The sequence below is a fragment of the Phascolarctos cinereus genome, unplaced genomic scaffold (assembly GCF_003287225.1).
Source record: "Phascolarctos cinereus isolate Bilbo 61053 unplaced genomic scaffold, phaCin_HiC Scaffold_4;HRSCAF=312, whole genome shotgun sequence".
NCBI lineage: Eukaryota > Metazoa > Chordata > Mammalia > Diprotodontia > Phascolarctidae > Phascolarctos > Phascolarctos cinereus.
The window spans coordinates 637150015-637162922 of record NW_027555847.1 but is presented as its reverse complement, the minus strand read 5'-3'; the positions used below and the strand labels follow the sequence as shown (position 1 = coordinate 637162922).

The following is a 12908-nucleotide window of genomic DNA, read 5'->3' as shown; positions in this document are numbered from 1 at the left end:
GAGGTTGCTGGGTTATTTCCTTTTTAACCAATTTTTCTCTGATGGCAGATGGTTCTTTTCCTCTGACTTCTTCAAGTGATTTCTGTCACTCCTGAAAGGTGATGAGTCCATTCAGCAGATGCTATTTGCTCTGTTGTTTTCTTGTGATTTTCTTTTTAGGAGCTTCTTCCTGAGCTCATTATCCTTTTATCTGACCTCTATATTTTTAATAGAGGTTCATCAGATTCTTATATTCTGGGAACTTTTTTATCCCCCCTTCTGTTCTCATAAAATGAAAACCTGTTGCAAAAATATTCATTCCATATTTAAAAAGTCTTTTCCAAGAAGAGATTTTTAGGTAGAAAATGGCTTATAGTAGTTTAGATCTTAAGAATAATAGACATTTTTCTAACCAGCCAAGGGGATTTTGATCAAACAGAATAGGAAATAAAGTCTATGACTTTAAGTACAGCTACAGCTTTATGAAAATCTATTTTTAGTGTTGATGGTAGTAGTTTATTATCTACAATAAAAAAATACTTGAAATTTTAGTCCAGTCTCTGGAGAGAACCTCACATAAGAATAGCCTTCATTTATATAGAAGCTTCATTTTCACATTTCTATAGAAGGTTCATAAAACACTTTCCTTAGAGCAGTCTAGGTAGTGGAAGCATTGTTATACCCATTTTACCCATAAAGAAACTGAGCATCTTAGAGGTTAAGTAACTTGTCCCCTGTGATGTTGCCAACTCAGCTCTTCGATTCCAAGATCATCAGGCCTTTGATTATACCACATAAGAATTAAATGCCTGAAAAGAAATTAATTATGTCAGCCAACTTGTCTTGCCACATTCCTAGTGGTATTATTCTAGAAACTGAAAATTCTAGACTGTTTTTCTGTTTTCTTCATCCATCATGGTAATTTTTTGGAACTTAGGAGACTGTGTAAAAGAGTCAGGCTATTAAAAGCAGGGATGTTAAAAGAAAAATGCTTTTATTTGCTAGATTTTAATACTTTTAAGGGAAGGCTTCAGGCCTAAGAAGATACCCTGGGGTGGGAGCAAAGTGAGGAGGCAGGGATAGGAAGGGAAGGATACAATCTTAGCAGCCATTGGTGCAACAGTGTCTAGGTCATGGAACCATAAAGTAGGGATGGTTTAATGATGCGCCTGTGGAGAGATTGTTCCTTGACTTTGGCACATCCAACATCAGCTTCCTATTCCTTATAGAGTAAGTGTGGTACATGGATCTCCTCCACTAGGGTGCCATGCTAATCCAACACTCTGGAACTAGGAACTAACCCCTCACTTATCCATGGACCATTCATAACCCTGGGATCATTCAATCAACTAAATGCCTACTATGTGGAAAGCTCTTACATTGCTGAAACAGTCCTTGTCCTCAAGGAACTTAATGTTCTTTGGGGAGAGGCAGCATGAACAGAAATAAATATAAACCCAATAAATTTATGCAAATTAAATAAAAAATATTGCAAGTTAATAGTGGGGGAGACCGTAGCAGCTAGGAGAGCTGGAAGAACCTCAAGTAGGATATAGCAGTAGATTTAAGTGGCAAAAGAAATTAGAGATCCCAAGAAATAGAAGTTAAGAGAGCAGGCATGGGCAACAGCCTGGGCAAATGCACAGAGAAGGAGGCTAAAGTGTCATGTGTGTAAGGATGAGTAAGAAGACTTTTTTTCCTCTGGACCAAAGGTTCTGTGAAGGCAGGAGGATAATGCATAATAATGCAGGAAATGTAGATTGGGACAGGCCTGTTAGGGGCTTTCAGTGCCAAACAGAAGAGTATATTTGATCCTAGATGTAATAGCCACTGGAAACTATTGTCAGAGGAGTGGCGTGGATAAAAGCATGCTTTAGGAATATCACTTTGGCAGTCATGTGAAGGATGGCTTAGAGAGAGGAGAGACTTAGACAGGGAGACCAATTAAGAACCTGTCATAGTAGTCTAGATGAGAGGGCCTGAAAGCCTGCATTGGGACAGTATCCCTTTGAGAGATGTTGTGGAGGGAGAAGTGGTATGATTTGGCCACTGATCCAACATAAGGTGAGGGAGATAGAGGAGTATAGGATGACTCCAGGGTTGTGAACTTGGGTGGCAGGAAGGATGGAAATGCCCTTAAAAGAAATAGGGGTGTGAGCAAGTAGAGTGCATTTTGAGGGAAACATGAGGAGTTCTCCATTGGACTTATTGAGTTTGAGATGCCTATAGGACATTTAGTTAGAAATGTGTAATAGGCAGGTGCTTGGTTATGTGTGGGACTGTAGCTCAGGGAAGAGACTAGGGATGACTCCATAGATCTGTGTGACATCTGCATAAAGTTGATGATATTGGAAACCATGGGAGCTGAGGAGGTCATCAAGAATGTATAGAAAGAAAAGTACATAGCCTTAAGGAACATAAGGGAAGCCTAGGGCCATCAAATTATAGGGACAGCAACAAAAAGTGAGCGGAATCAGTTTTTATAGGCAGAGGTAGAATATTGCTTATGTGCCTCTGTTTTGTTTTCCATTTCTAACACCAAAGGTAGGAAGATACCAATTAGTAAAGTTTCATGAATCTTGAAGGCAGCTAGGGCCTGTATTCAGGAAAACTTGAGTTCAAATCTGGCTTCAGGAACTTACTAGAGTGTGAGACCCTGGGCAAATCACTTAATTCCTGTTTGTCTCAGTTTCCTTAACTATAAAATGGGGATAATAATAGTATCTGCCTTCCTTGGTTGTTGTAAGGATCAAATGAGAAAATATTTATAGAATGCCTAGGCTGGTGCTTGGCACATAGTAGGTACTTAAATACCTGCTTCCTTCCCTCCCTCTCTTTCTTTTTTCTTCCCTTCAGTCTTCTTCTCTGTCCCCCCTTCCTTCCTTAGGAAGTTCTAAGCGTGGAAGAGTCTAGAAAAGGGAAAGTATGCTAGATCAGAGGAGGGGGTTGTGTAGATAATTTATTGCAAGAAAATCAAGGTCCAGAAAATAAGGGAAAATTTTAGCATTACCACACCTTTTGTAAGCAATTCCATTGTTCTATTAATAACCAATAGTATTTCTTTGATTTCTTTTCCTTTGTTCTTAACCTATGATTTTATTGTTGTCCAGAATTTCCTGTGAGGAAGTGCCCTCCATTCATGTAGGTCAGCAGTGATTCTGCTACTAAGTCCACCTAGCTGTCCCTAAGATTCTCCTTTTATGGAATAAATTTATCTCTGTATGTTTTATTTATGTCCATTATTGTAAAAGATCATTACGTGTCAAAATGAAAAAATCATGATGGACTTAGAATCTTATATTATATCATCAGTTTAACCCCTTTATTTTAAAGATGAGGACACTGAACCCCAGAAGGTAAACTGATGGGCCCAAGGTTACAGGTGGCAAGATAGAATAGGAATCTAAGTCTCCTGATACTCAAATCAGTGTAAGTTTTCATTTATAATATGTAGGCCTGCACAACCTGTGGGCCGGCCGCCCGAAATCCTTTGATGTGCCTTCAGGCCACTTAAGGCCTGTGGGCTGTAGGTTGTGCAGGCCTGATAATACCTGTCAAGCCATATCAGTGGTTTTTGTTGTTGTTAGAACAGGGAAAATGATAGCACTTTCTTCAGATCTTAAGAGTTAACCTTTTGGGAAATAGTTGAAAATCTCTTGCTTTTGTGAATAAACACAATTATGTGAGCTAAATGGAAGTTAATGGCCTGATGGAAGATCACATTGTAAAGAAATTTATTCCCATGTAATAATTTACTCTCTAGTAGTAAAATTCCTGCAAGATAGTTCGCACTATGTGTGATCAAAATTCATTTGTTGTGCAGTTTTGTCAAGCGATATTATTTGTTTTTCAATATTAGGTGCCACTAAGATTGTCCCAGTTGAAGCAGGGCCCCCAGAAACAGAAGCAGTCAATACCAAGGCCACCATCCCTGATCTAGCTCATCGGAGAGGGTACCAGGAATATGCCATTCAACAAACACCCTATGAGCAGCCAATGAAATCAAGCAGGTAATGCTGAGTGCTTAGTTCATGTGAATTGCCAGTAAAGACTGAACACTGACTAGTGTCCTTCGCAGTGAAGAAGGATTGTTAAATTAATTATTGAACATTCTGTTTACAAACCTTTGCAAAGTATGATCATATGTCTAAATGAGACTTTATGCTTTAGCTGTCAGCAACTGAATGTGTTAGCTGAACCTTAGCCCATGTTGTTAATACAAACATATGCTTAAAATTTTAAGGCATTATCATTTACTTATGAGCACTGATCACTAATGAATTTGAAGCATATTATTTAAAACAAACGTGATAAACCTTAATAAAATAAATATAAGCAAGGCCCTAATTAGTGAAGATTCTAGTTATTCTTCCTTGCAGTCGATGTTAATTGGTGTTCATTCTTTAGCTCTGACGTTTACCCACTAAAGTAGACTTTGAAAATCTGCTCACCTAAGTTATGAAAACATTTTTGACCAGATGAAAGAAAAGACAAATGAAAACAACAGCCACGCTGGTGCTTCCCTGTGTCTTGTGGGCTGTTCCATTATATCATGTGCCATTAAGTAGAGCATCTTGTTTCATATGAACTAATAATAAATGCTTGTCACTTTGGCAATTGAGATTGAACCAACCATTATTCAATATTGTTCAGTTGAAAATGAGAAAGTGCTTCTCAGGCAATAATTTAGTAACTTCACAATACTCTTAACTAATTAGGTGAGGGAATTTATAATTTATTCGTTGTGCTTCATATCTTCTTTCTTATGCAGAACTATAACTCATCTTGTGATGGTACGAAAAGCAAGTTTAGATGGTTTAGCATAACCATCATATTCATTGCTTTTGGCTAGGAAACATGGCATGCCTTTGCACTGAGGGCTTTACTAAGCATTCATGTAATTATAGAGAAAATTAGAACAAAGATTCTCCTAAGACCATTTGGATTCACACTGGGGAGGAAGTCTTATAATTTGTTTATTTATTAAATAGCAAATCCAGGTTTTCTTCCTTTGGTGTTCTTATTGCGTGTACTAAAAAAAACATATTGCCTCCTGGTTACCTTTGTTCATTTGAGGGAGATCCAAATTAGATATTGTAAATTAGCCTTGGGTTTAACATCTAGGCATACTGATAACTTTTACTCAAATTTGGATATTTTAATTACATCATTTGAATGATACCCTCTGGTATTTATTGAGCATGATACATTTAAATATTTTAAATTTAAATATAAGACAACCCATTTTGGTCAAACATGGTTGTATGATAGTTTCAAAAATATATATTTCAAAATTAAGGTAGATACAGCATATTGTAAACACTGGCAATTAAATTAATAGCAATGCTTATTAGTATCCACTTCATCATATTTAAGTTCCTAGAGGAACTAAAAATAGCCGTAGGAATGAGTGAAAAGAGAGCAAGTGTGCCACTACTACTTAGGTATTTTCATTTTCCTCATACTGCCACCAGAGTATAATGGAAGGATGTGTTCATCACTGCTATTAGTTGGCAAATCTAAGTAGCTGTTGTTAGAACTAACTTCAGGTCTGGAACTGGAGAGTAGTTCTAATGGAGAAATTGTATTCATAAACTCAAGGACTGTGTGTGTGTATATGTGTGTGTGGGTGTGCGCTCGCGTGTGCTTGTGAGTGCACATGCACTCGGTGTGATATGGAAGAGGTTGTTTGTTGCACAGCACTCCTTTCAGTGTGAACTCATTCAGATATCACAGTTACCACAGTTATTATCATCTCTAAAGAAAGATAAGAGACAACTGGATTTCCTCAGCTCTTAAAGGGGAGCTGCATGTTGAAAATGAGATATGTTAATTTATCCCATTTAACAAAAAACATATTAAACAGAAACATGTCCAAGTCTTGGCTATCCTTTAAAAAGCTTCACTAGGCCCTACCCGGTTCAGCCAGCCTTTTGGAAAACATTGCTGCCTCTTCTCTCGCTTAGTCGTCTGACCTTTGCTGTGTTGTTTTCGACTTCATTACTCTGTTGAAACTGTTCCTTCAGTTACCAGTGATGTCTTCATTGCTGAATCTGAATCAGATGGTCTTTTCTCAGGCTTCAGCCTTCTTGAGCTCTTTGCTATGTTTGATGCTCTTGACTACCTCCTCCTCCTCAAAACTCTCTTATCTTCTCTCGGTTTTCATCACCCTCTTCTCCATTGGATATCTATCCTTCTTCCTGAATGACTACTTATTCTCAGGCTTCTTTGCTGGCTCATCATCCATATCATGCCCCACCTTGAGGTTATTTCCCAAAACTCTGTTGTGGGTCATCTCTACATTTGCAGTCTCAGTGACCTCATAAGCTCCCATGGATTTAAGTATCAGTTAAATCCCCAAATCTAACTCCTGGCCCTCTGCTTTCAACTTCTGTCTTGCATTACCAGTTGCTTAGTAGACATTTCAAACTGGATGTCCTAGGGATTCAGTAAGTTCAAAATAGAACTCATTGTCTTTAAACCTACCCTTCTTCCAGACTTCCCTGTTTTTGTTGAAGAAATCACAATTGTTTGAGTCTCCTAGTTCTGTAATTTTGGCATTATCCTTCACTCTTTATTTTCTTTTACCCCACATATCTAATTAATTGCCAGATCTTACTGTTTACACCTCTCCTATCTGACCCTTCCTTTCTTCTCACACAGCTACCACGTTAGCACAGGCTTTTATCCTATCTCACCTAGAATCTTTCAATGGTCCCTTCATAGATTTCCCTGCCTCAAGTCTCTGTTCTTTAAAAGTTTATTTTATCATGTCATCCTCCTACTCAGTCAATTCTTATGGTGCCCTCTTGCCTCTAGAGTAAGATATAAACACCTCTTGCCTTGAAAGCCCTTTATCGCTTGTTTTCCCTAATCTATCCTTTCAGCTCCATTGTACATTACTCCCCTTCCCACACTTTACAGTCCAAGCAAACTGGTTATATTTTTGTTCTTTACACAAAGCACTTCATCCTCTGAATCTATGTTTTTGCACGGACTGTCTCCAAGTCTGCGATGTGTTCCCTCCTCTCCTCTTCCTAATAGAATCCCCCTTTCATTCAAAAGACAGATAAAGCTTTCTACATGAAGCCTATTCTGAGATCTCCTTTTACCCCCAGCTGCTAAAGATCTAATTACTTTGACTTAATTCTCTTGTATTTATTTTGTATTTTATCTTTATTATGTATATATTTATAAACATACATATTATCTTTACCAAGAGAAAATAAGCTTCACGAGAGTAGGGGTTGTTTCATTTCCTGAATATGTGTGCACAACACCTTGTACTTATATGTGTAGTAGATACATACTAGATGCTTAATAAATGCTTATTTGGTTGGCTAATTGATTGAAACACATAGTGGCAGCATGATGTCAGAGAGAAGTGCTGTCCTTACAGCCAGCATACTTGGCTTCAAATTTGGACACTGACATTCTGTGACCTCTTCAAACATTTAACCTCTTTCAGCCTCAGTTTCCTTGCCTATGAAATGGGGATAATGTTTGCTTCACAAAAATGCTTTGTAAATCTTAAAGTGCTATACAGCACCAAGTTACTATTACTATATATAATGCACCATGCTAGGTGTGTATGGGGGAAATAGAGAAATGAGTAGTACATGAACCTTGCCCTCAAGGAGCTTTCTAACTAGTTGAGGGCTATAAAATGCACAGAGTTACATATAATAACATATTAGCACGTGAAAAATACACAAGAGAAATGTGGAATACTGTTACATCAGATGACCCAACTAGCATTTCTAGCTGGAGAAATCAGGGAAGCATTAGCAGCTTTCATTTACTCTATGAAAGTAGATAGCATTAAGTGAGCAAAATAAAAATATGATGGAATACATGAAATTCATTTTTGAGATACATTATTTAATGGTAATAAGTAACAGGCTGACAGCTAGTGATTGCAATGCATGGCATTTACTGTACATTCATTTCTTTTCTTATTAAATTCTCTTTCATGTGTCTAATATTTGGTTCATGAAAAGGGAACTTAACATTATCAGACTTTGCACATGCTATTTCGTTAAGCTCAGCCCTCTAACCATAACTAAATCCTGATTTTTTTTTCTAGATTAGGTCCCACTCAGCTCAAAATTTTCACTTGTGAATACTGCAACAAAGTGTTCAAATTTAAGCACTCCCTCCAGGCCCATTTGAGAATCCACACCAATGAAAAGCCTTATAAGTGTTCCCACTGTAGCTACGCCAGTGCCATCAAAGCCAACCTCAATGTCCACTTGCGGAAACACACAGGGGAGAAATTCAGTTGTGATTATTGTGTGTTCACCTGCCTGAGCAAGGGCCACCTCAAAGTTCACATTGAGCGTGTCCACAAGAAGATCAAACAGCACTGCCGCTTCTGCAAGAAGAAGTACTCAGATGTCAAAAACCTCATCAAGCACATCAGAGACACGCATGACCTGCAGGACAAGAAAGTGAAAGAAGCCTTTGACGAGCTCCGCCTGATGACCCGCGAAGGCAAGAGGCAGCTCCTCTACGACTGCCACATCTGTGAGCGCAAGTTCAAGAACGAACTGGACCGGGACCGACACATGCTGGTCCACGGGGATGAGTGGCCCTTCGCCTGTGAGCTCTGCGGCCACGGGGCCACCAAGTACCAGGCCCTCGAGCTCCATGTCAGGAAGCATCCCTTTGTGTATGTCTGTTCTGTCTGCCTGAAGAAGTTTGTTAGCTCCATACGACTCCGCTCCCATATCAGAGAGGTACACGCCAGCTTACAGGAGGCTGCAGTGTTCAATGACTCCATCAATCAGAGTTTCTGTCTTCTGGAACCTGGTGGTGACATCCAGCAAGAAGCTGTTGGAGATCAGCTGCCTCCGGTGGGAGGTGAATTTGTGTTCCAGGCCGTGGACCCACAAAAGGAAAGCACTAGCCCTGGGGAAGCAAACCAGGAGAATGGAAGCAGCCACATGAGCCATGTAGAAGTCCCTACCACTTCTTCCTTGGACTTGGAGATCCCTCAGGGAGCAAATGTAACTGTGCCGTCATGTGAACTGGCAACCGATGTAGCAACCTCTGAGCTCCATTCACATGTGGTTTCAGAGGATTTCCTACTGAAAAATAATACCTCTGCTCCTGCTGAGACTCGGGCACCTTCTAAAAATGACGGGCAAGGCCAGCCTGGAGACTCAGCTAATGCTATTCAGGGTGAAGAAATGACACTACTGTTGCCCAGGGGAAAAAATGCTGAGCCAAATCAGGAGAATACCAGTAATGAGAGCACTGTGGCTGAAGGAGAAAATACAGTTGCCCTTTCCCTTACTGAACTGGAAGCAAGAAAGTCCCCTACCCCAAACTCAGCCCAAGCCACAGAGCTGCCTCCATCAGCAGCCGCCAGTGGTGATGCACATGTCAGTCCGCAGCCTGATTCTTGTACTACTCCATCTTCAGAGCATCAGACTAGAACCGCTGCATTCATGCAGGTCTTGGACAACTTACAAAAGAGACAGATGAATACCAGCATGTGTGAGAGGATCCGAAAGGTCTATGGGGATCTGGAGTGTGAATATTGTGGTAAGGAAAAGCGCATTTAGTGTATAGCAATTTGAAACTCTCTTTTGTAATGGTCCCTTCTCATTTGGCTCTCTCTTCAAGTGCTTGCTGTGTACTTCTGTATTTCTATTGTCATCAAGGAATACTTTCTAATGGACAATTAATCTTTACCCTAGTGGCAGTTTTTAATCTTAAAAGCCATAAATTGATCCCTTTAATATATATGTTTGAAGACAGGTTTTTTTTTTTTAGTTTACAGGGGTTATAGTAAATAACCCTAAGGAATTGTATTTATTTGAGGAAGTATTATAACTCCAGTTTTGGATGGATTTAATGGATTGGAAGCAATTTGGCAGGTGAAAAGAGGAAAAAGAGGCAAAGGAGACATTCCAGGCTAGTTTGAGTGAAGTTACTGAGAAATGAAAGTACTGGGTATTTATTCAGGGAGCAGAGACCTGTCCAGTATGGATGGAGCACTGAGTGTATTATATAAAGCTCAGCTTTGTCAATCTGACCTCTTATTATTATTATTAACTTTGAGATCTTGGACTAATCATTTAACCTCTCTGAGCCTCGGTTTCTTTATCTGCCAAAGTTGATAATGATAATTGCAGTACTGACCTCACAATACTGTTATGAAGGAATACTTTATAAACATGATATCATAACGTGCTAAGTAAACATGAGCTTTTACAAATAATAGCATTAGAACTCAGAAATTCTTTGTCACTTTCTATGGCAAGGTAAGAAGAAAAGCTTGCTTGCAGTGCAAATCCTTTTTGCCTTTGGGGGCTGCTCTTCATCAATAACAATGTGATGGAAAAGGTGCAATTTTTACTGGAACTTGAGGGAGCAAGAATCCTGAACTAAAAGTGTCACTTTTTTTTTCCCTAGGCAAACTCTTTTGGTATCAGGTACATTTTGATATGCACGTCCGCACCCACACTCGAGAACATCTGTATTATTGCTCCCAGTGTAACTATTCTTCTATCACCAAAAACTGCCTTAAACGTCATGTAATTCAGAAACATAGCAATATCTTGCTGCAGTGTCCCACTGAAGGCTGTGACTACTCAACTCCAGATAAATATAAACTACAGGCGCATCTTAAAGTTCATACTGAGCTGGTAAGTGACACTCTGTGCTCTAGGCTTGTTGACAGTTTTCTTACCTATATATGTACATCTATGTGCCTTGCTTTGGGAAAAGCCAATGTATATCATCAAGACCAAAACGTTGAAAAAGGGAGGGTGAAGATCTGGTGATCTTGAAAAGCAGCGCGTTCTACCGGGAAAGGTCACTCCATGGGAAGTAGGAATGTCTAGGTTTGAGTCCCTACTCTGTTACTTTATTACCTGTGTGCTCTTTAGAGAAGCACTTCACTTCTAAGTGCCTGCTTTTTTGCTTTGATTTATTAAAATAATTCATTATAAAATTTCTTTCAAGGTATGGGGCATTTACAGCTAATGTAGTTGTTGTACAAAGCAAGGCACACCTGTATGGACATATACCAAGATCTCTCAAATGCATACTGTTTTTGTTGTTGTTGTTGTTGTTAAGCAGTGGGGTTAAGTGACTTGCCCAGGGTCACACAGCTAGTAAGTGTTATGTGATTTGAACTCAGGTCCTCTAGAATCTAAGACCAGTGCTCTGTCCACTGCGCCACCTAGCTGCCCCACAAATGCATACTTTCAAAGAAATTTTCTTTCTTTAATTTTCACTGCTGTCACTGAGTTGTATTTATTCTCAGGGGGGTGAGATGTGTCTTTGCTCTCATGATTTAATAAATGGATGTTGGGCGTATAGATTCATGAATGAATGAATACTTTTGAGGTGATTCTTTCCCATCTTTATGGTAAATGAATGTCCTACTTGCCTTCTTAGGGTTTTAGTTTCCTCTTCCATAAAAAGAAGAGGTCAGATTAAATCATGCTCAAGGCTTCTTCCAGCTGTACATTGATGATTCCAAGGTTCTTGTTTTCATTAGTTTGGGCCATCAGCTTATCTTTCTAAACGTTATACAGCGTATGTATAAAGCACACATAGTATTATATATTATAATTATCTGTATGCCCCCCTGTATTCAAATGCTTTTACAAATTGTACAAATGAAGTAATTATATACACACTTTTTAAATTTCAGTTTGTCTTACTAGAGTTTTATGAGTGATATTGGGTGTGATTTTATTATTTTAATGCTTCTGAATCATGCTACAATTGGAAATCAAATTGTAATTTTTTTTTGCAAGAGGAGAAAGGAACATATGGCTTTAGGTACATTAATGAACATTGACATAGGATTTATTTTAGGAAATGCATATCCCCCACTGATGAGATTCTCTTGAAATAATAACTTCAAATGTCCTATTCTATAGGCCTACCATTTTTCATCTCCAAAGTGGGAATATTCAACCTAAAGTGAGAATATCCTGTCATTGAGCACAAGCCCTAGCCTCTTTTGATCCCAGTTCTCTCATTTTTAAAATGAAGGGCTTGGAGTAGATGGTGTCTGAGGTCCCTTCTGCCCCTAAATCTATGATCTTATCATTCTTTACACCATCTCCTCTCTCAGAAATGTTACAGTAAATGAGATAATATGTGTAGGGACCTTTGGTTGCTTTTAAAACATGATACATTAATTCAGGTTGTTTTAATAAATGTACCAATAAAGTTTAATTATTTCATAGATTATTTTTATAAAATTTAATTATTTCATAGTATATTGTATAGTCCAAAAAAAATGTCTATATGCGCAAATGTTAATCTTCCTCAAGAGACTGACACCTGAGACACATTTGAGAATTCTCACAGTTACATGCCATAAGAATTTGGCCCGAGGTATAGTTCTTTTTTAATTGGATTTGTAGTTATACTCAGATGTGACACAAAATAAATCCTCCCTAACTATATGGAGTTACCAGTGTAATGTGCCTTATGAATCATAATTTGTCGTTTCGCTTGTGACCTTCTGTTATGCTGTGAGTGACAGGAGTTGGGTTCAGAATTCTGCTCTGCATTTGTGCTAACTATAGCAGCATTGGCTGTCCCACCTAAATAGTGATTCTGGCCTGTGGAGAGGATCAGGGAGATGTCCTCATACCCAGTCAGCTTATTTTCATTCACGTTTTATAAGTGGGTAAACTGAAGCACCAGTCATTTGACTTTATAAAGAGATCTCATTAAGGGAAGCATCATGAATTGGAATTCGGATCCTGGGTTCCTGTCCCCACTCTGCCACCAAAAAGTACTGTGACTCTGGACAAATCACTAAGGCCCTTTGACCCTGAGTGTCAGTTGTCAAATGGGGTACCTGTACTACCTACCTCACAGGAAGCCAGAGGAGATCAAAGGAGGGAGTCTTGTCATACTTTAACACTCTAAGCATCTGTAATTTCCTTATT

The 12908-nt window shown here is 38.9% G+C and overlaps 1 protein-coding gene across 2 annotated transcripts in view; it reads left to right on the top strand.

Moving 5' to 3' along the window:
- The window catches only part of ZFAT (zinc finger and AT-hook domain containing), a 276495-nt gene that overhangs the window by 124025 nt on the left and 139562 nt on the right, over positions 1 to 12908 (top strand). For both annotated transcript variants that reach the window (XM_020997901.2, XM_078153759.1), the window contains exons 5-7: positions 3839 to 3989; positions 8066 to 9528; positions 10402 to 10634. In XM_020997901.2, coding sequence (XP_020853560.1) covers positions 3839 to 3989; positions 8066 to 9528; positions 10402 to 10634 — 1847 coding nt within the window. The remainder of the gene's footprint in view (positions 1 to 3838; positions 3990 to 8065; positions 9529 to 10401; positions 10635 to 12908) is intronic.